This window comes from Bos grunniens, chromosome 26, assembly GCF_055505025.1.
Source record: "Bos grunniens cultivar Pamir isolate PY7600 chromosome 26, Bosgru_T2T1.0, whole genome shotgun sequence".
Lineage (NCBI taxonomy): Eukaryota > Metazoa > Chordata > Mammalia > Artiodactyla > Bovidae > Bos > Bos grunniens.
In genome coordinates this window covers 17,040,148-17,061,749 of record NC_141190.1, presented here as the reverse complement: position 1 = coordinate 17,061,749, position 21,602 = coordinate 17,040,148, and the positions used below count along the sequence as shown (strand labels likewise).

At 46.9% G+C, this 21,602-nt stretch overlaps 1 protein-coding gene across 50 annotated transcripts in view; it reads left to right on the top strand.

Annotated features, from left to right (window-relative positions):
* SORBS1 (sorbin and SH3 domain containing 1) overlaps nucleotides 1-21,602 on the top strand; it is a 234,363-nt gene that overhangs the window by 141,674 nt on the left and 71,087 nt on the right. For 39 of the 50 annotated variants that reach the window (XM_086378811.1, XM_086378829.1, XM_086378844.1 and 36 more), the window contains 7 exons: nucleotides 7-369; nucleotides 4,426-4,570; nucleotides 8,469-8,498; nucleotides 14,894-15,066; nucleotides 16,685-16,748; nucleotides 18,554-18,628; nucleotides 18,952-19,014. In XM_086378811.1, the coding sequence (XP_086234937.1) occupies nucleotides 7-369; nucleotides 4,426-4,570; nucleotides 8,469-8,498; nucleotides 14,894-15,066; nucleotides 16,685-16,748; nucleotides 18,554-18,628; nucleotides 18,952-19,014 (913 nt within the window). The remainder of the gene's footprint in view (nucleotides 1-6; nucleotides 370-4,425; nucleotides 4,571-8,468; nucleotides 8,499-14,893; nucleotides 15,067-16,684; nucleotides 16,749-18,553; nucleotides 18,629-18,951; nucleotides 19,015-21,602) is intronic. The other 11 variants (XM_086378851.1, XM_086378842.1, XM_086378852.1 and 8 more) reach the window with 6 other exon arrangements.

Sequence of the window (21,602 nt, the reverse complement as noted above, 5' to 3'; positions counted from 1 at the left end):
CCACAGGACGCCACTTCCTCCAGCCCAGCCCCGCCTGAGGTCATAGTTGTCCCTCTCTACCGGGTTAATACCGACAGAGGGCACGAAGGCACTGACAGACCTCCAGCATCTCTGGGGCCCCGCGGCCCCCCGGTCCCGGCGGCTGCCCCTGCCGGCTCACCTCTGACCTTCCCGACTCTAGATGATTTCATTCCCCCTCATCTGCAGAGGCGGTCCCACCACAGCCAGCCAGCCAGCGCCCCTGGCTCCCTCCCCCCAGCTAGCCAGACTCCACCGTCCTTCTCACCGCAGCCTCCGCTGGTCCCTCCGGTCCCCGAGGGCCTCCGCAGAGTCTCGGAGCCTGACCTCACGGGAGCTGTTTCAAGTACCGTAAGCCTTGCGGGATCCCCTTTCTCCCAGCTTTCCTGAATGTCTGCTCCCGGCAGTTAAGAAAACCAGCAAACCAACCCCAACCCCTTTCTCACTGAAGTACTAAGTTCTGAGAGAGACGCCGGCCGCCCTGTGTTGTGTGATGACCGACTGTGTTTGCTTTTCACTAGAGCATGCCTCCCCTGTGTGTTCCGTGGGCCCCCGTGGCTGTTCACCAGTCTGTCTAGACACTCTTCCTCTCTGTCCTGTTTGGAATGCACATCTTCCTGCAGAGAAAACCACTTCCGTGGCCTTTCCTTGGACTGGCTGTGCTCTTTGAGGGGCCGGGCAGATGTAGTATGGAGAGCTGAGGAGAGCTGCAGAATCGCGTGGAAAAGCCAGCAGCAGGCACGGTGCTCACCGTTTCTCTAGCAGGGAGCAGGGAGATTCTAGGGGAGGCAGAGATTCACTCTTGTTGATTCTGCAAGCTCACAGGCTTTCTTTTATATACAGCAATGGCAGAGACCGGGTTTTAAAAAAGGAGTTTAATTGAGTACATAGAGAGACAAGCCCCGGTACAAGTGTTAGCACTGTTTCCTCAAAAGGAAGAACGTTGTTGAGGCCCCTGCATAGTGGCCACCAGGGAATTTTGAGGCAAAACAGTGCTCCAGTGGTCATGGGAAGTTAAGTAAGTGTCCTGACACTTCAGGTCCTGATCTGCGAGGGATGCGTCCCCATCGTAGTGGGAAAGCCAAGAGCTTTAGAGGAAAGACTGAGTCAAAGGACCCAGTCTGTTCTCTCCTCAGGAGCCCTGGGAACCGAGAGACTGGAAGAGCCTCAGTGTGAGTCATAAAACGGGGACACATGGATCTGTTGGGGCTGTGGGTGCAGTGGATCCAAGTACAGAGAAGCTTCTCTTTCAGGGCTCAGCACAGAGAGGTGCTCAGGAAATGTCAGCTTTGGTGCTGAGGGTGTGCCCTAGCAAACGAGCCAGAGCCCCTCAAAAATCAGTATCTGGCTAGTTAACCATTCATCATTGAGTTCTGGTCATGTTCTAGGTATTCTGCTAAATGCTGTGGGCACAACCATGAACAGGATTTATCTGAGTGGTATGTGGGTGCTCAAGTATAGTGCTCATGGGATCCTCTGAGGTTATACTCCTAGAGTTTCTGATTGAGTGGGTCTGGGGAGGGGCTGAGGACTGAGGCTTGGTAATAGGCATCGGGGGGAATTCTGATGCTGATGATCTGTGGCCCACATTTTAAGGTGTAGTGACCTTGTGGGTCATGCAATTGGCCCACTAAATGTAACTAAATGTTCCTTAAAGAGGTATGCCTACAAAACTGGCTCCAGTGGCTCATTAAACATTAGCCAGTCATGCCAAGAGCAGGGAGTAAACTTGTATTTCAGCTTGTAAGAGAAATTACAGTGAGCTATCGGGTAAAAAGCTGAGAAGGGCTACATCCCGGGCTTGGTCCTCTGCTCAGACCTCTAGATACAATGTGATGCAGTTAAATGGAAAATGTGTCCCTCAGTCGTGTCCAACTCTGCGACGCTATGGACTATAGCCTGCTGAGCTCCTCCATCTATGGAATTTCCAGGCAAAAATACTGCAGTGGGTAGTCATTCCCTTCTCCAGGGGATCTTCCCAAGCCAAGGATCAAACCCGGGTCTCCCAAATTGCAGGCATTCTTTACCGTCTGAGCCACCAGGGAAACCCAATGGTTAGGTGAGGACCTGGCCAAATGTGGCCCGGGGGCTTGGATATCCTAGCTTTGAACCTTGCCCCTCAGCTCTGTTGGAGAAAGGTGCTGGATTATTCACTGATGCACTTTCCTCACCCCAGCTCAACTTAGAGATGAATTTAGAAGCCACTCTTGTTTTGGAAAGTACAGGCAGGGAATGTTTCTTTGGAGCAGCATGTAAAGCCAGTCTTGTTTTTATGGCATTAGGGTATCATCATGAGTAGTGCTGTGTATTCTACACTTTGGGCTTCCCCGGTGGCTCAGCAGTAAAAGAATTTGTCTGTAACATAAGAGACACAGGAGATGAGGGTTTGATCCCTGGGTTGGGAAGATGCCCTGCAGGAGGGCATGGCAACCCACTCCAGTATTCTTGCCTGGGGAATCCCATGGACAGAGGAACCTAGTGGGCTACAATCCATAGGGTCACAAAGAGAGGGACATGACTGAAGTGACAAAGATGATTCTACTCTTTGTCATTTGCTTAGATCTAGATTTTCATATTGAGTTTTTTTTCAGGTGTTCCAGGAAAGATTAGTTGGGCCAGTATCTTCAGTATCTCAAACTTGTCTGGTCAGCCTGTTATAGACTCCCAGGTGGACTTCCTTTGGCCTGATAACTTCTGGTTTGGCCTTGGGTACAGAGTAAGAGGTGAGAAAGGAAACTGGTCAGACTCCTGCATCGAGTGAGAATTATCAAGAGAAACAGGAGCTCCTGTGGATGGTGGGCAAACCATGGGTTTATATCTGCTCCATTTGCAGTGATTGAAGAGTAAGAAGGAAGAAAATTTCATATTAATTGATCCAAGTTCTTTTAGTCAATAGTCATTTTTGTGATGTTCCAGAAATAAGATTTATGCCAGAGTAAAATCTAGGAGATGCTTAATGTTCACATGGTCCACCCAGGCACTTACACTTTAAAGAGCTGTATGCCTGATATTTTGTGTGTTTTTTGGGTGCATTGTGGCAGAGTTTTGACACCACTATGTCATTTGTCTTTATTACATCACTTTGAAAGTAAATGAGGACAAGTGTGGTTGTTTTCCCACTATGCAAAAGAAAGAAATGAGATGAAGCACTTTTGTCCAAGATCATATTTTGTCTTCTGAGTCTTGGGCAAAGGTTTTATTCGCTAAATTGAGCTGCCACTCATAACTAACAGCTGTTAGAGCACTTTCAGAAAAGGTGGGCTGACCAAGCCGGTATTTTTAAGGAAGCCCCTACTGTGTGTCAGGAGCTGTCCTGGGTGCTGACACGCATATCCTGTATTTGATGGGCACGTGTTCCCTTGCCACAGAAGGTGTAGCTGGTAGATGTCTCCTGTCATTCATGGGGCGTTTACTGAGCACTGGGGTCTGCAGGCCACTGTGCTAGGCGCAGGTGGAAGATCAGGAAGGGAGGCGAGGCCCCTGTCCCACAGGTGCTTATAGAGTCCTTGGTCTCTGGTGGAGCATACTGATTGCTTTGAGCTACACTTTTTTCTAGAAGGTAACTATCAGTTTTGTTCTTCAAACCTTTTGTTCTGGCTTTAGGGTCTGTAAGCTTCAAAATAGAAACTTTGCAAAATTTATAGGAGTGATAGAAGAAACTACATATCCTTACTACATTTTGAGATCTTATTTTCATGTCTCTAAAAAGACTGATATGGTTCCCATTATGCAGATTGTAATGTTAGTAGTAATAATTTTATTGGTACTTCTGGCAGACACCTCAGACTCTCAAAATCAGGATTTTCATAAGTCTTCAGAGATCTTTGTGACTCAATATTGGAGTGAAAAAATGCCACAGTAGGACTAAATAATGTCCTAGAAGTGAGTGCTGGTAGGGTTGTTCAGTGGTACAGATGAGAACAGCTTTCCAAGAGCTCCAATACTTAACTCTTCCCTGTTCTTATTAATACATCGATGGCTTCTCGTCCTCACAGCATCTCAGTGTTTCTTTACATAAGTACTAAACTTTCCTGATTTTCCCCCAATTAAACCAGCTCTCGTTCTCAAATTGCATTGTGGATTGCATGAGTTTCGCATGTTATGCTACTTTGATTTGAATTTGCTTTTTCAGTAACCGGATTGAGCCACAGTTTTGACCAGATGAAAATAATGAATGATGTTGCTGAGAGTTCGAGTAACATTCACCTTCCTTCTCTCCCCTTATTATCCCAACAAAAAGAATAAACATTCCACATTAAACTTCTAACTGGAATCAACATGTCTCACTGGTTACATTTCTTTTTATAATTAAGGTCCTTGTAAAGCTTTAAATCTCTTCTTTTTAGAAAGCCTTATCTCTCGGTTTCATGTAGTTGCACTGGGTGACAATGATTGCTTCCTTTTCAGGACTCGAGTCCTCTATTAAATGAAGTTTCTTCATCCCACGCTGGAACTGATTCCCAGACCTTTGCATCAGTTAGCAAGCCATCATCTGCCTACCCGTCCACAACGATCGTCAATCCCACTATTGTGCTCTTGCAACACAACCGAGGTGAGGGGTCTGCGAGGGGCACGCTGCCCCCCGCTGGCCAGAATCAGCCTGGCTGTCCTGTGATGTCTGGAGCAAGGATTCTGCTGTTCCACAGAATTGTTCACAAATCCCATTCTTCCCCAAGGCCACCTGCCCCAGCTCACTTACTTCAACGACCCACAAAGTAGATCGCAGCAGCGGACAGAGGCCCCCTATGGGGATGAGGCCAGGTGTCTGAATAAGTAGGTGACGTGTGTCCCAAAGCCTGGGTATTCAGTTTTCCTCAGGTGGGAGCTCCAAAAAGAGAGAAAAGACAGAAAGGACAATGTCTGCCCCTTAATTCCTGTCATGGGAATTCTAGTCAGAGCTTTGCTGGGAAAATCTTGGTGCCGTCATCTCTCTTTTAAGTGCCATTCTAAACCCTGAAGCTCTGTGACATGGAATTTCTAGAAAGCAAAATTTTGAACACCAAAATTAAAAATAAAAGAAAACCTACCGGATGGGAAATTTTCTAAAATAGAAACTGTTTTTGTGTCTCTGCAACAGAAGCTTTTGAACTTTCTCTTGGTGACTCATGGCCTCCATTCCCCAGAAGTCACTGCACTGGGCGCTCCCTCAGCAGTGCCCTCTGGGGACCTGGGCTTGGGGTGGGTCTTTGCCCCTTAAGCTATGTGGTCCCAGACAGCGCTGCTGAGGGCTTTCCTGTTTGTTTTCCAGAGTTTCTCTGACTGCTTCTGGTCGGTTCTTCCCCTTCTCTGAAGGGGTGCCTTAGGGGAAACAAGAGTGCTTTGAGGTGATCATTGTATATATCGACCTTTCTGCTTTAAAATTTCAGAGGATGATTCTAAGTCCCAAGTTTTCCTTTTTTTAAAAGTTTAGTTATTTGGCTGTACTGGGTCTTAGCTGCAGCACGCTGGGATCTATTTCCCTGACCAGGAAACACACCTGGACCCCCTGCACTGGGAGCACGGAATTCTAGCCACTGGTTACCTAGGAAGTCCTGAAAGTTTTCATTTTTGAAATTCCGTGCAGGAATAAACTTTCCCTTTACAAAAGTCCTTTTCAGTGTAAAATGTCAAGTTTTAAAGCAGTTTCCTAATGTAAAAGGGGCTCTTGAGTCTGAATTTCAAAACACATTGGAGGTTTAATCATTTTATTCAGAGCTCAGCTCAGTACCGAATCTTCCTTGACTCCCTGCTCACCCACTTCATAGTTTTCCTCCCTGCCCCTCCCTCTCTGTGTTAACTTGGATGAAAATCGACTGGAGTCTATTTTTAATTGTTTTCCATATTAAATGGAGTTCTTCTGTTTCCTGTCTCTAACTTGAAAAGCAGATGAATGAAACATTTTCTCTCACTTAAAATCTTCCCACTCAAATCTTAGTTATTTTAGTAATCCTGTTTTTTCATTTTTGGGGGCTCCGCTATTAATTTCCACCCATGAATCTGTGTCCTTCAAAGGATAGAGAGTCCCAACCCCCACATTAAGCTACAGAAGAGCCCATTCTCCTCCCAGCAGTGGGATACCCCTTACTGGCAATAGCTTTTTCTGCCCAGAAAGTGTCCGTTATGCAGGACAAAGTGAAATTTTGGTTCTCTATGAACTTCTTTATGACTCATCTTTTTAAACAAAAAACAAAAAAAACTCACTCAAAAAGAAGCAAGCAAGTTAGTTCCCAGAAGGAAAGGCATTTTCTCTAAAGACAGGATTTATTCCCAAGGCAACTTGGTTTTTGGGAAATGCCAAGTGTAATGCCAGCTGCTTCTGATGACACCTAGTGAGACGTTTCTGGGCACAGTAGTGCCTGCAGTTCTTTTTGTTTCTTCCCTGAACAAATAGAATCTTCTTGTTTACTCAGATGCCTTTGGTTCTTGCCTTTCTCTTTTGTCCCATGTCCTGCCTGGGGGCTTAAACATCAGAACCATGCAGCCTGAATCACACGTCCTTCCGAAAAGGGTTCAAATAACTTCATTGTTTGGAATTAAAAGATAACTTCCCGTAAAGAGTAAACCATATGCTCCTTAAGGAGGTGGGAAGAGTGAAGGAGAATGGAAGCCCCTAGTGGGCCCGGCTTTGGCTCACAAGTCATAAGCTTGCTTTAGGTCAGACATTTTGGGCTTTGCTTTGGAATGTACCCAGCCTGGCAGCCCTGCTTTGCCTCATCAACAGAACCCGTGAAAGCAGTTTAACTATTGCAAAGTCTCCTGAGGGAAGGATAACTCTGCTCCACTTCTAGAATTCTGGTGTAGTCATCGTAGAAAAAGTTCCCTTTGTTCCTGCCCTGGCTGCCTAGGGGCACAATGTGACAGCGACCCTGGCTGCACCTCTGGCTCGGCTCTCACGTAGCCCCCATCACTCCCTCTGGAGTTTCCCATCCCACACGTGCCAGAGGGCAGATGGCTTACCATCAGTCTGGGGAGGAGACTTTGAACTGGAAAACTCAGGACCGAGAGAGGGTCTGGGTGCCTGGGAGGCTCTTGGTCACAGTGCACATAGAATGCTGGGAGTTGGATTCAGAACGTCTTTGGTGTGTGACCGGGAGGGTTTGGGGAGAGGTTCTGCATATTTTAGCAAGCTTGCAAGACATATCCATGGACCACATTGGCAGACAGGAGCTTGGTGGTCCCAAATTTCTGGATCTCATGGTCACGTGAAATAGTCTGGGGACCACCCTAGGATTGCTCATTTCTAACTTTGCCCTAAATAACACTCCTGAAAAGCAACTGCTGTGATCCGCATTGCACACATCTCCTCCTCGGAAAGAAAGGCTATCCCACACCTCAGAGGCAGGACGCCATGTCACCTCGTCAGTTGAAGTTGATGTCAGTTGATTGCTGGGGAAGGCCTTGCCTGCAGCTTGGAGACCAGCATTCAGGAACCATAGATTCAATGAGCACTTTAACAGACAAGGAAACTGAGGCTGAGGCATCACATGATTGGTCAGTGCCATCTGACAGGTTGCCGGCAGAGCTGAGCTGGGGCCCTGCTGAGCTCTGGTCCAGCCGGTGCAAACCTCCTCCATGTGCCTGACATGAACACGGCGGCTTCCACCGGCCGCGAGCTCCCCTGCTGCTCTGTTTACTTCTTGCCACGCTGGTTCTGGAAGGAGGGTGGGGACGCAGCCAAGGGGGATGATGACAGCACCCAGGGGCTGGCAAGTGTTCTATTTTTATACTGTGGCTGCTTTATATTTAGCATCTGTAGAAGGTCATTTCTGTGCTTATCCCGAAGCACGTACACACCAAACTCTCCAGAGGAGATGCTGGCTTCCCCTCTGTGAGGGTGCTTGGAGGATGGGAAATCAGTGGACCTCTGATGTTAAGAAATAGCTGGGCCTGGTGATTAGAGAGTTAAAAAGAAACCTGGGGGACCCAGGTTCTAGACACAGCTCTGTTTTTCAGCGTCATCTTGGGTAGTTTGTGCCTCTTGACTGAGGTCTCTCAGCCAGTGCTGACCTACCTGCCAGGGTTATTGTGAAAATTAAAAGCCTTAACATCAGTGAAAGCTCTGGAAACAGTGTCTGGCGTATAGAAGCTCTCAGATGGTAGCTGCCATGGTTATGATTCCATTTCCTCAGAGGTACCAAGACTGGGATGTATAAGGTCCTGCTCTCTTGAGACCAGGGGAACTGAGGGTTCTCCTTCAGTGATCAGATCAGCTTAATACAGGATGTAAACAACTCGAAAACAGTGACAGTTCTCTGAGTCCTGGGGGGAGAGAGACAGCAGACACTACACCCAGATGATGGAGCCACGTTAATACCCCTGTATTCAGCTCGACTACACACCAGTTTAGCATCTAAGCTCAAGGAGAGTGAGACACAGATTAGGGGATCCTAACGAATTGTGCCAGGACTTCTTGGTCTTACTGTGTTTGTGTAAACCTCACTTACACTGTGTATTTTTTTGTTTTATCACAGAACAGCAGAAACGACTCAGTAGCCTTTCAGGTAGGTGAGAAATATTTATTTACACATTAACACGTGTTCCTGCTAAAGCCATCTTCTGGCCACCACCTGATGTGTTCAGTCAGTGAAGTCTTCCGAGCTTCTCTGATGTGTTGGGAACTCAGCTTATTGCTGGCTGCAAGGATGATCAAAATAGGCATGGTTGCCGCCTCCCTGGAACTTGCAGATTGGTAGCTGTACCCTAATGGTACAAACTAGTACATGTGTCCAGTGGGCCTGTGACAAGTACCTTGATGGGTAAGAACATTCTATTCTGAATAAAAGCAACAAGGAATTGTGCTTTAGATGGAGTTCTCCTGGCCAGTGTCATTGAAGAAGGCACCTTCCTATTGCTTCTGTCTGTCTTCTAGGATGTGACAGGTTTGGGGCTGGGGAATGTGGGTAAGTCCTCTTCTTTTTGGCTTGCAACCCTAGTAGGTGACCCTGGGATGATGGACCTAGGGGTGAGCCTCCAGACCAGCAGTGCCTGGAAGAGGGCAGAAGAGCACTGTCTCTTGAACTTGAGGGGGCATCAGACCCTCCTGGAGAGCTGGCCAAATCCCGGATTCCTGGGCCAGAGATTGGGTGTCATGGGTATAGACGAGAAGTTGCATTTCTCACCAACTCCCTGGTGGCTCTAGTGTTGCCCTCTGTACTGACTGCACCAGAGTTGCAAGTTTCTTCAAGGGTCAACAGTGGCAGGGAGTGACTGCAAGTATAATCATGTATCAGGGCTCACTCTTTGATAAGTGTGCAGAATTGAGACAAGGTTGGGGTGGGGAGGGAACCCAGGAATGGGAATGTTTTAGGGATTTCCTTCCGACTTTGTGTAGCCGGAATCCTGGTTATCCCACTTACTGATGGTGTGACCTTAGGCAGGTTCCTGATGATCTAAACCATGAAATCAGTTTTTATCTGCTGAATACGAAAGCAGTAGTGCCCCTGGGTTCTGCATGTCAACAGCTTAGCACTGGTGCTCGTAAGTGCTTGATAGACATGAGTTACTGTTGTCATTTGGTGCCTCCATTGGTTCACTTGTTATTATATTAAGCGCCTTGGCGTCAGGCACCAAGCCAGGATCTGGGGCTATATCAGGGAACTGTGCTTCCCTGGAGCAGCTTATGGTGTGGGATCATGGCTTGTAACCTTGGTCATAGACTCATTTGGAGGCTCTAAACAAGGTAGTAGATTCAGTCTCAAGGAAAAACCACACATATGCAAACACATGACATGTGGTGGATTTGCAGATGCTCATGAACTCAGGGCTTGAGGACCCCGATCTGGTGGATAACAGAAGTGCTGTTTTCTTGAGCAGCTGCTCCATGACTTCTGGGTCCCTTCCTCCCACTGCAGTCCTTGTGATTCGTGGAGAGCCCAGTGGAGAAGATACAGGGTTCTCACACCCTCTCCACTTTATCGGGACTTGGCCGCAGGGTCGGGACAAGCTGTGGCTGAGCTCGGGTGCCCTTTGTGGCCCCTCCAGGAGCTGCCTTGCTCCAGCCCACTTCATTCCCTGGCTCCAGCCCAGGTGGCTGAGAATAGGGTGGCTCTGAAAAGGAGCTCCTATGGGCACCTTCCTGCCTTTGGGAGTCTGAAAGGGCACCTCAACACAAGTTAGGGACACAGAGTTTGGTCTTCATTCTTCCTTCTTTTATAGTAGCTGTTTGTCCCTGGGGAAGTGACTTTACCTCTCTGAACCAGTTTTCTCATATGGGAAATAGGCGTGGTAATCCTTGCTCCTGCCTCAGAGAGGCACTGTAGGGATCCTGTGGGGCTTCCCAGGTGGCTCAGTGGTAGAGAATCCACCTGCCAGTTCAGGAGACATGGGTTTGATCTCTGGGTCAGGAAGATCGCCTGAAGAAGGAAATGGCAGCCACTCCAGTATTCTTGCCTGGAGAACTCTGTGGACAGAGGAGCCTGCTGAGCTATAGTCCATAGTGTCGCAGACTCAGACACAATTGAGTGACTGAACAGCAACAATAAGGGCTCCTGTGTGATAGGAGGGGGGCGTGTGCTTTGCACCCTGGAAGGTGCTTGGTGAATGTGACGGCTTCTCTTTAATGTTGGCAGACTCAGGCCACTTCCTCTGCTCTAAAATAAGCCCAGCACTTCCATCCTCTAGTTTTGGGACAGATCCACCAATCGTGTTTGATAGAGTGGGACAGGATGTAGGTACTCACTAAAAGTAGTTTTGTTTAAAAAGAAAGAGCACTGTTTTGTTCAGAAGCTCCTGCAGGAGAGAGGGCTGGTGGGGCTGGTGCTCTGGAGTAAGGAGAGTGGGGCTTTGCCCCTCGCCTCAGTGGTTATGGGCCCTGAAAGGACCACCAGCCTCCCTCTCATAACAGATTTTGTATTGAACCTCTAAGGGGCTTCATGTTCAAAGAGATTCATCCAGGAATGAGACCTGGGATTTGGCCTCATGAAGCTCTTGCCCAGTGGGTAGAAAGACCAGAAAACAAAGGCTGGGACGGAGGGGCCAGCATAGGGTACAGAGAAGTCACCCTCCCTTCCCCTGAGGAAAGTGCAAGTATGGCTGTGTTCCTCAATCACAGAGCTTTGGGTGTGAAGAATAGGAATGCTTTTCCACCTCTCACAAACACAGATGTCCTGTCCAGGTTGTCAGCAGCATCCTTTATGTAGTGGCCCTTTCCAGGACCTGCCTTTGAAAGCATAGTATAAACTAGAAGGAAGTGCTCCAGGATGTCATGTGTTTGCCTAGTGAGAAATAGCAGCAAGACTTCACTGTAACCCATAAGATGTCAGAGGGAGGCCCTGTTACCTGCGTGGTACAGTGAAGTGCCACCTTGGGTTTCCCCTGTATAAAGAAACATTTCTTTAGAGGCTGCAGTTCAGCCCTCTGTGTATTGAAACCCAGTCAATCATGAGTCACATGATCACGGGCTTCTAAAATGAAATCATTCAGAGCTAATTTTTGTAGATCAAAAGGACGCTGGCAGCTTAGGAGCAAATCCATGGACTGTCAGCCTGAGTTTTGCAATTAAGTGATTGTTGCTCGAGCTACCTGCCCTAACAATTTCTTAAAGAGTCACTCTGGGTCTGGAAATGCTGAGATTGGCATATCTGTGATCTTTCCCTGAAAAGATGAGGGTGTAGACTGGGAGCGTCTCTAAGCCTGAAATCAGCCTCATCTGTGTTGCCTGATCACACTTAGACAAAGCTTTTCCAGGAGGGAGGAGAGTGTTCAGCAGAGCCATGTTAAGGGTGAACTCTGGTAAGGCAACATCCACCCACCCTCACATCCCCTCACCCTCCCAGGCCTCCTGCCAACTCCTTGAGACCTCCTGTTAGAAATTCCTGGGAGCCTGAGAACTCATCCCATAAAACCAGTCTAATCTTAGCATCCTTTAAAGCATAAGGTGATAATGTCAGAGATACAACAAACTAGTGAATAAAACAAGAAAGAAGCACTCAGAGAAGCAGAGAACCCACTAATAGTGACCTGGGAGAAGGAGGGCAAGTGGGAGATACAAACTGCTGGGTGTAAGAGAGGCTCCAAGGAGGGATTGCACCATATTTTGTAGTAACTATAAATGGGGGAGCACGGCAACCCACTCCAGTATTCTTGCCTAGAGAATCTCATGGACAGATGAGCCTGGAGAGTTATAGTCCAAGGGTTGCAAAGAGTCGGACGGACACAACTGAAGTGACTCAGCACACGTAAATGGGGGATAACCTTTAAAAATTGTATAAAAATTTTAAAAAATCAGTGCTATGAGAAATCATTTTAATGAATGAAAATGCCTATATCTTAAAAAAATTTTTAAAAGGTGATGGGGTTTTCTGAAGCACTCGCAGAGCTGTTTCACACAGAGCATTTAGAAATTTCTCTGTGGCCCCAGAATGAGTATTTGTTTCAGAAGCTCCTTGGCGATTGGGCAGATCCTGACGCACTCCTTCCTCCCATGCTCCTACTTACTGCCCACTTCCTGCTCACGGATTCCTCCCTTTCCCTGCCACCTGGCATCTCCCCTCACTCTCCTCCTGAAATTTGCTCCAGAGTGATCCTGTGACTCTTTTTTTGCCTAAGGTAAAGCTGCCTCCTCAGCTTTCTTTTTCTTTTTTCCTCTGACGCATTTAACATCCCACTTCTTGGAACTCTGTCTTCTCTGGTTTCGGTGACACTTGCTTGTTCCTCTCTGGTTTCATCTCCTATCCCTCCAATGACTCCTGTAAGCTTCTGGGATACCTTTTTTTTTTGCTTTTCATCCTGTAGCCATGACATTCCTCAGTATGTGACGTTGGCCCTTGACTCTGCTCTTATCTCCTCTGCTGAACTCATCCATCTCTTTGCCTTCGGCCATCACTTTTGTGCTGATGGCTCCAAGATCACCCTCTTCTGGGACCTCTTCCTGGGCTTTGCTCTCATACTTCTTCAGGGTCTCCATGGCATTTCTACTCTGTCGAAGGAGTGGAGGTAGCCATCTCCCTGCCTTCTCCAGCCCATTTCCCTTTCCCAACTTCTCTGTTGAGATCAGGTCAGTCTCTCAAGTGTAAAACCTCGGTCCCCTCTTTGAGCAAGATCAGACAGGATGTGGCTCAGAGAGGACCGATGAAGTCAGGTGGACACGGGGCCAAATCCCAGTGTGATCACGTGCTGCTGTGTGACTTCAGGAAGGCAACTTGACTTCTCTGTGCTTGGTTCCCCTTACCTGTATATGGAGGGATGATGGTAGTTTCTTCCACACAGGGTTATTGGAAGGATGAGATGAGATTATGAACTTGAAGAGCTTAACACACTGCCTGGCACAGGATAAGCTCAGAGGAGTTCAGGGACCCCTGGCATTTGCTTATGCTGTTCCCTCTACTGGGAGCACTGTTCCCCTCCTGCATGTGTCTGACTGACCCTCCTCTGAGAGGTGGCCCTGAACTGCAGTTCCTTGGCTGACCTGGGTGCAGACTCCTCTGTCAGCCCTGGTCGCCTCTGTTCTCATTGCTGGCTGTCCTGCTCTTTCTGCCACTAGACCATGAGCTCCTCGAAGGCCAGGCTAGGAAAGGTGCACCCCCACGTCCACAGCACATGTGAATGCATAGCATCCACAGTACATGTGAACACATAGCCCCTGGCAGGTGCTTACTTAGTAAATGCTCTCTGTAGATAAATAACATGCCTTGGAATAACAGAATACACCAAGTTTATAATCTATTAGCTCTCTGTAACTTCTGATCCTGAATTGAATTAAATAAACCGTAATGTCCTTTTAGTGGTTTGCTGTTTTCTGAGCACTTGGTATACGCTATCTTATTAGGGCCTTACCACATGGATGTGAGCTGGCCAGTTGAAGTGTTATCCCCATATCTGGGGATATAGAGGAACAGAAAAGTTAAGTGACTTCCCCTAGGTGAAGCAAGAACTTTCAAGTAGTGTTTGGCCACCCTGTTGTGGATTTACCTGTTCCCTGACTTCTAGAAGAATCAGAACTACCTGGATTTCTAGAGCACCAGGTACAAACCTCTGTAGGGCACTTAGCACACTGTCTACATATTTTTTAAAAGGGTCAAATGCGTGAAAAATGGTATGGAGGTTTCTTGGAAAAACTAAAAAATAGATCTACCCCATGACCCAGAAAATTCGATTCTTGGGTATTTGGCTGAAGAAAAAAAAAAACACCAATTCAAAAAGATACTTGCACCTCAGTGTTTATAGCAGCATTATTTACAGTTGCCAAGGTATGGGAGCAGTGTGAGTGTCCATCAACAGATGATGAAGAAGATGTGGTGTGCATACAGTGGAATACTACTCAGCCATAAAAAGTGAAATTTGCCATTTGCAGTAACATGCGTGGAGTTGGACGGCACTGTGCTAAGTGAAATAAGTCAGAGAAAGGCAGATGCTGATAATATCACTTACATGTGGACTCTAAAAAATACAACAAACTAGTGAAAAAAACAAAACAAACAGATGTAGAGAATAAGCTAGTGGTTACCAGTGTGGGGAGGGGGCAGTATTTAAGGGTAGGGGGAAAAAGTTATGGGATTATATGAAATCATGTGTGTGAAACTTTAAAAATTTATAAAACACTGCAGAATTTAAAGAATCTTTCATTCAATAAATAAAGAATAAATTAAAAAAAAAAAAGGGAGCCAGATGGTAAACATGTTAGGCTTCACAGGCCATATGGTTTCTGTCGCAGCTACTCGGATCTGCCGTTGTAGCTCCAAAGCAGCCATAAATAATGTGTTGGTGCAGGCTGTGGCTGTGTTCTAATAAAACTTTATTTACAGAAGCCAGGGGCTGGGCCCTGGTGTGCTGACCCCTGCTCAAAGCACAGCTCCTTCCAGTTGCAAATTGGCAAACACACTCTCCCCCAGCTGGATTGTTTGGGGGGAATTTGGCTCTACCACAAGAGCTTCAGTTAATGGTTGCTTTTCTTTTCTAGATCCTGTCTCAGAAAGAAGAGCGGGAGAGCAGGACTCGGCACCAGCTCAGGAAAAACCCACCTCCCCTGGCAGGGCTGCTGAGAGGAAGGCGAAGGATGATAGCCGGCGGGTGGCCAAGAGCGCTCAGGACCTAAGCGATGTTTGCATGGATGAAGTGGGCATCCCACTCCGGGTACGAGTGTGGACCTGGAAATCCTTCCTAGGCTTTGCCCTAAGCCAGTGACAGGTGTACAGCCCTGAGTCCACATGAACTCCCTCTGTGGGTGGCAGAGACCCCAGAAAGGATCCTCACCACTGTCCCCTCTCCAAGCCCACGGAGGCATGTGGAGCCTCTAAGAGCTGGGCAACAGCTTGTCCCAAGGCATATGTTAGCTGTTACTTAATCCAGGAGAACAGGCTTTTGTGGTCAGATGAATGTGGGGAGAAGCTGGTGGAACAATGGCAAAGCAGTTTCTGTGCAATAACAGAAAGGCTGTTTGTTTGTTGAGAGGCTGCAGGCACATGCATGTTCAAGAGGAGAAGGTTGCGGGCCCTATTTCCCCGTCTCCTTTATCATCATTCTGTGGTCCAAGCTTAGAGAACTCTGGGCAGGGTGTGAGGCTTAGGGTCCCTGCTGCAGCGCGTTCAGGAAGAAGTTCCCCTGGTGGAGAGGTGGGAGATAACCTCATCATCCCAGGAAAGTAGGAAACTCTTCAGGGACTCACAGGGTGCATTCAGCTTGCAGGGACTCGGACAGGGTGGGTCTCTTAGCAGCCCTGCCCCAACCCTCCCCGCCCTGCAGACCCACCAGCCTCCTGCAGGCCCTGGGCTCCCAGGGATGCCTCACTTTTGAAGCTGGATTGGGGTGAATCCCATCCCTCTCCATGTGCCAGGACCAGACCACTGCCTGGGGTGTGTTTCTCTGTGATTTCCATTGAGCAAAGGACAGGTTTTTGTGTCCCTTTGGGGGAGGCTGATAGAAACAGCAGTGGACTAAGCCTCAGAAGAACTGTTATATGGGACTTCCCTGGTGTTCCAGTGGTTAAAACTCACTACTTCCAGTACAGGGGACACAGGTCCAATCCCTGGTTGAGAAACGAAAGATTCCACATGCCATGCGCCACAGGGGGGGAAAAATGTTATCACCGCTGCAAGAAAAAAAAAATGTTATGTGTTCCTAAGAAATAATAATAAGTGGTGGGAAGACTTGTTGCTAATAATGATTGCATCTTTCACTTCCAAATGCACTGTTTCATTTAAGCAGGATTCACCATACAAGGTAGATACTAATATCATTCCCATTTTATAGATAAGCAAATGGGAACTAAGGAAGAATGACTTGCCCCAGTTGCACAACTGAGCAGACCCTTCCTTCTAACCCTCTGGTTGGGCAGCCTTCCCGCTGACCAACTCACCTGCTCTGTGACCTCAGGCAATTGCTTTGACTTTCTTTATCACATTTTCTCATCTGTTAAGTGGAAGTGAAAGTATTTGATCTAACCACCTATCTGTCTCTTTCCTTGTTTTATTTTTATCTTAACAAACTGCCCAGCTTTGTGGTTAGGATGGAAATTCTCCAGCATTGGATGCTGAAAGGGATTAGGTCTTGATGTACGCGTTCTGTACCTGGCCCTGTACAGGTGGCTTAAATACACTTCTCCAGAAAGGTTTAAATGAGCGATCACAAAGATGTATAGACTTACGTGCATTTTGACTTGAGACGTCGTCATTTTGCATTTTGCTTCTATAATCCCGGAAGTTCTGAAATGTGCTGAGATTCTCATTTTATTTTACTCTTTGTTTTTCTCCAGAACACCGAGCGATCAAAAGACTGGTACAAGACCATGTTTAAACAGATCCACAAACTAAACAGAGGTACTGATTTTCATTTGTAGAAACTGCTGTGCCCATATGTTGACTATTGCAGTGAGGACCTAAACTCACTTGGCTGGCAGACTGGGCCCTGCGGCTTGACCTCATTAGGCCCTGACCTGCCTGAGCCCAGCCTTGCACCTTCAGAACAGAGTGGGCAGGAGAACTCATGCGCCTGCCTCACGTGTGGGAGGAGCTGAGGGCAGCTCCCAGGTCCTCCCTCTCAGATGTTGGGGATGCAGCAGGCTGAGCTCAGCATCCTACCTGTGCTCTTCAGCATCTGCCTGCCTGGGCTGTGAGCAGCTTTGACTCCCACCCGCTTCTGGCTTTAGGGTAACCTCCCAGTGTCAGCCCATGACTGCCTTGTAGGCAGAGCGAGCTGAGAAGGCATGAACTGGGAGTTAAAAATGTTCTCATCTGGGTTTAGTTCCCCAAGTACTCAGGTGATCTTGGACAAATCGTGTACCCCTCTCTGTGCGTTGACCCCTTTGCCTCCCTCTGAGGGAAGCTGCAAGGTCCGAATGAGGGCAGATTCTGCCTTGTGAAGTAGGATGCATGGTGCACCTGTATGGTGGTGTTAATATGAAAAATCAGCTTCTTCGGCTGGGAGCCAGCACTTGGCAGGTAGCCCCAAGAGACAGTCAAGAGCTGACACTACAAAACTGCTTAAGCTGGGGGAGTAGTGCTTCCTAATCAGGGGCCTGCCGGCAGGGGACCCAGCATGGTGGGAGAACCCCAGGTCAGTGCTCCCAAACAGCTCCCATCCTCCTATGCCGCCGGTCAGCTGCTGGGCAGGGATGCAGCTGTGCCATGGGAAGGGTACCACTGCTACGGTGGGCAGAGCATCCTGTCCTTCCCTGTGGCCAAATCCAGTCTGGCCGCCTGGCACAGATGACACATGAAGGCAAAGGAAAAGCCTCTGGTCAGGGTCTGGTCAGCCTGTGCTGCAGATAATTGGTCTCTCTGGTTAACTGTGGATGCCAGCTCGTGCAGTGTTCAGAACGAAACTGGTGGTGCCCCTCTTCAAACTGTTTTGTAAATATTGAGATGCTCAGTACTTAGTGTTTCTGAGCCAGGAGTAAATTCATTCTTTTTTGGGGTGGATGAGCTCAGTCATGTTGGAGATGCTACATGCTGGCTCTCAGATGATGTCCATTCTACTGGTCACTTGTAGAAGCAAACGTCCATTTCCTCCAGCACTCTGTGTCTCTTTCACATTTAGACCCAGCTTTGGTGATCCGAATACTGAGACACAGGTGCCTATGTGAAAAATATGTATTTCTGCTCCTTAGGCAGCATTGGTCTTCTCATATATTATAGCTTTTAACTCAACCTAAATTACAGATTCTGAGCAAAACTACCTGCCGTAGGCAGAGAGGTGTTTGAAACATTAAGAATCCACTTATTTTTCCCAATTCCAAAGTCTATGGCACAAGCTTTGATTTTTTAAACAAAAACCACTTGATGATAGTGTTTTCTTGACACACTGTTTATTAGCATATTTCTTTCTTTTTTTTTGCCTATAAAAAGTGAAAGTTTGAAGTTTTGTACTGAATGCCTCTTCCTTTTTGGAGCCTGTATATATTCTTTGTCTAAGAAGAAAAGCGATGTTGTGTCTTTAAAGGTGTCTCAGTAATTCAGGCAAAAGGACTGGATTTTTAAAAGCAGTTTGAGTTTCTTCCATCACTGGTGAAACTTAGTATGTTTCAGAATTCAAGGAGCCTGAATTGTGTGTGGATTTCTGTTTGTTCATTCTCTCCATTTGTGTCTTCCTCTATTCTCTCTCCCAAACCCTCTCCTCTCCCTAGACACTCCTGAAGAAAACCCTTATTTCCCTACGTACAAATTCCCTGAACTTCCTGAAATCCAGCAAAATTCTGAAGGTACCATGAACTTAGAGGGTGTATCTAGCCTTAAATTAATTCTTATAGTTCCATTTTAGGAATAAGATTTGGCTTTTAGATTTTGTTTTTTATAGTTGTTTTTGGTTGGCAGAAATTTTATTTCACTCATTTGCATGATGTGCCATATGAAAATAACCAAATCCTTTCTAATTCATTAATCTCTTTTCAAGTGTGATGCCGTGTGCTTTATTTAATAACACTAAAATAGGTAATCGGTCATTTGAAAGAGTCAATTGGAGATTTGTCACTTCCTCCACTTGGTGGTGGATAGTTTCAAAACCCACTGCTTTTCTCTGCTACAGAGGACAATCCTTACACTCCCACCTACCAGTTTCCTGCATCTACTCCTAGTCCTAAATCCGAAGGTAATTAAAGGGAAATCACGTGTCTTTCTTTGGAGCAGTACTATTTCTTTTTCACCTTGGGGTTCTTGCTGGTGGCTGAGAGCTGTCTCCCCATCATTTGCTTCTCTGTAACCATGTGTTTTGTGGTGTTCTCAAGTCCTTGCTAACTGTGTGACTGGAGTCTATCCAGATGGTATTTTAATCCTGTTCCCTTGAAGTTGACATGATTAATGGGGTAACCAGTGTGGCTTCGTTGTAATGCTTTGAACACGTGGGGCTCTGGGAAAAGCTGCCTGCGCCCAGCTACCCAGGGCTTTGTATTTGGGGTGGTCACGTGGTGCTAGGGGCTGGGCAGTGACTAAGGGAAGCTGAGTCATTAGGGTTCATGGGCGGGAGTTGGACGAGCCAGCATTAGCAAGAGAAACATTACTGGGTTCCCACAGGTGCACTCACTCTCCAGTGGGCCCCTCTTGTCCTCACTGTATCTCCAGGTATATTTCCTTGGTAGGGAATTCCCCAAGAGGTATCCAGGTATGGGATTCAGTCATGGTGGGAGATGATATCCCTTGAAAAATAATAAGGGTTTTGGCCAAGCTAGAAACCTTTTAATGAAAGAGCTGGCTAGGAATTTGGACCTGCTAGGGGAGAATGGCCACACTTGTATCTAGAAAATATTCTTTTCTGGAGTATATAGTCTAAGTGTCAAAGAAGGTTCTGAAAGGTGAATGAAGGGCAACATTCTGAGAATTATTCTGGTCTCAAGGATTGTCTGCTCTTCAGATGAGTGACCCAGAAAAGGGGGAGTGGGTGGGGTAGACATGAGGCACTTTGACTGTGTTCTCTTCTAGGATAAGATGTTGAATGCTCTGAGCTTCATCCAATCAAGTAGTTATTGAGTACTTGTGTGTGCCACACACTGTCCTGGGAACTGAGGATAGTGCCATGAGTAAGATATATCATCTGTCCTCCAAAGTTCACATTAGGCAGGGAATTAGACAAGGCTACTTCATGGTACTAGGTCCAGCGTAGTGACAGTTGCAAGAGCACGTGTCCAGAAGGCCACAGAAAACCTTGCTGGCACACAGTAGGTCCTGAGTACCTGCCTGGAGAATGTGGGTGAGTGTAGGCTTTGGACCACAGAATCTGAGTTCTTTCCTAAGGATGAAGCCCAGTGCCGACCCCTCCTCAGTTCATCTCTGTTCTGATTAGCTCAGCATATCACCCTGCTCAACCCTTCTCATCTTTGGCGAAGTCGTCTGTTGGATCATTCACCAAAATTTTATTGATCACTTAACGCACATGAGAAGATGTGCTGAGCTGTGTTAGATACAATTTAGTTAAATTATTATTTTCCATTTTCAGTCTCCCTGTGATATGCTCATGAGTGGCTTCCAACACTTTCATGCCTGGGGCCTATTTTGAACAAAAAGAAAAGTCTGCCAAAGGAATCAATACTTAAAAAATTTAAAGCTGATGATTTCATTTTAATCGGTGACCTCCTTATTTTCAGCAAGAGTCTCTGGTGTGGGATAACCTAGTCTTTTGCTTTGGGGTGCTAATTCTAGCGAAAACATTGCTTTAGAAACAGTGGGCTGAACAGGATCAGTGGGAAATGTTTTTAGGGTACTTTTAATCAACTGTAGTTTTTGATTTGTGCTTTTTTGGACATGAGTGCCCAACCCTCTCATAAGATAGGATTCCTTTCTAGGGAAGATGACCAGCACAGAGCATGCCTGAGGTGCAGAATCCCATAGACATGGGCAGAGGAAGGCCACTTGGAGGAGGCCTGTGGAGGAAAACAGTTACTCCCGTTGGCCTGGAAGAATGCCTTAGCTTGTCGCAGGCAGTGCCAGCAGTGTCCAGTCAGTCTGGCTGTTGAGCTGCAGGCAGGGTTTTGCCTTCTAGCCTCACACCAGAGCTGCCATGTCATCATCGGCCACACCTGGCAACCCTGGCTGACAACGATGTCTGTTTGGTGGTTCACGTCAAGTCGGGTACAAGGGAGAGAGTGGGGCTTATTTTACCATGAGGTATAAACAGGGATGACATGATAACTCTTCGCTTATAATTTATGAAGCAGACCTTACTAGGTTTTATTTTCCAAGACCCATAAGGAAGAAATCATCTTAAAGAATAAAGAGGAAAAAATTAGATTGGATATAAAAGATTCATAATAACCAAGATGATTAGACTTTAACACAAGTTTCTAAGAAGTCTTCTTGCCTGGAGATTCTTTTTAAAAACAGGGTTGGTTGTGTCTCGCCCCCACTCTTGGCCTAGAAGACAGAGCCAGATGTAGATTACAGGTGTATTCAATTAGATGAAGGCTTTTTACAAACGAGTGCAATGTTTGAGCTAGCTCACTGTAGAGCATTTTTATTTTCATTTTAATTTTTTGTTAAGTAATGAGAGAGCCTCTGGTTTGTGGTTTTGATATCTGTGAGTTTCGGCAGGTCCTCCTCAGCCCTGTCCTTAGTGCCTCTCCAGCCCTGTGCTGCCAGTCAGTGGCCCTGGGCTCTGCACACCCTTCTTAATATGGGAAAGATTCATACCTTTCAAAGAAGAGTGTTAAAGACAGATTACACCTATAACTGAGGTGGCTCTAGTGG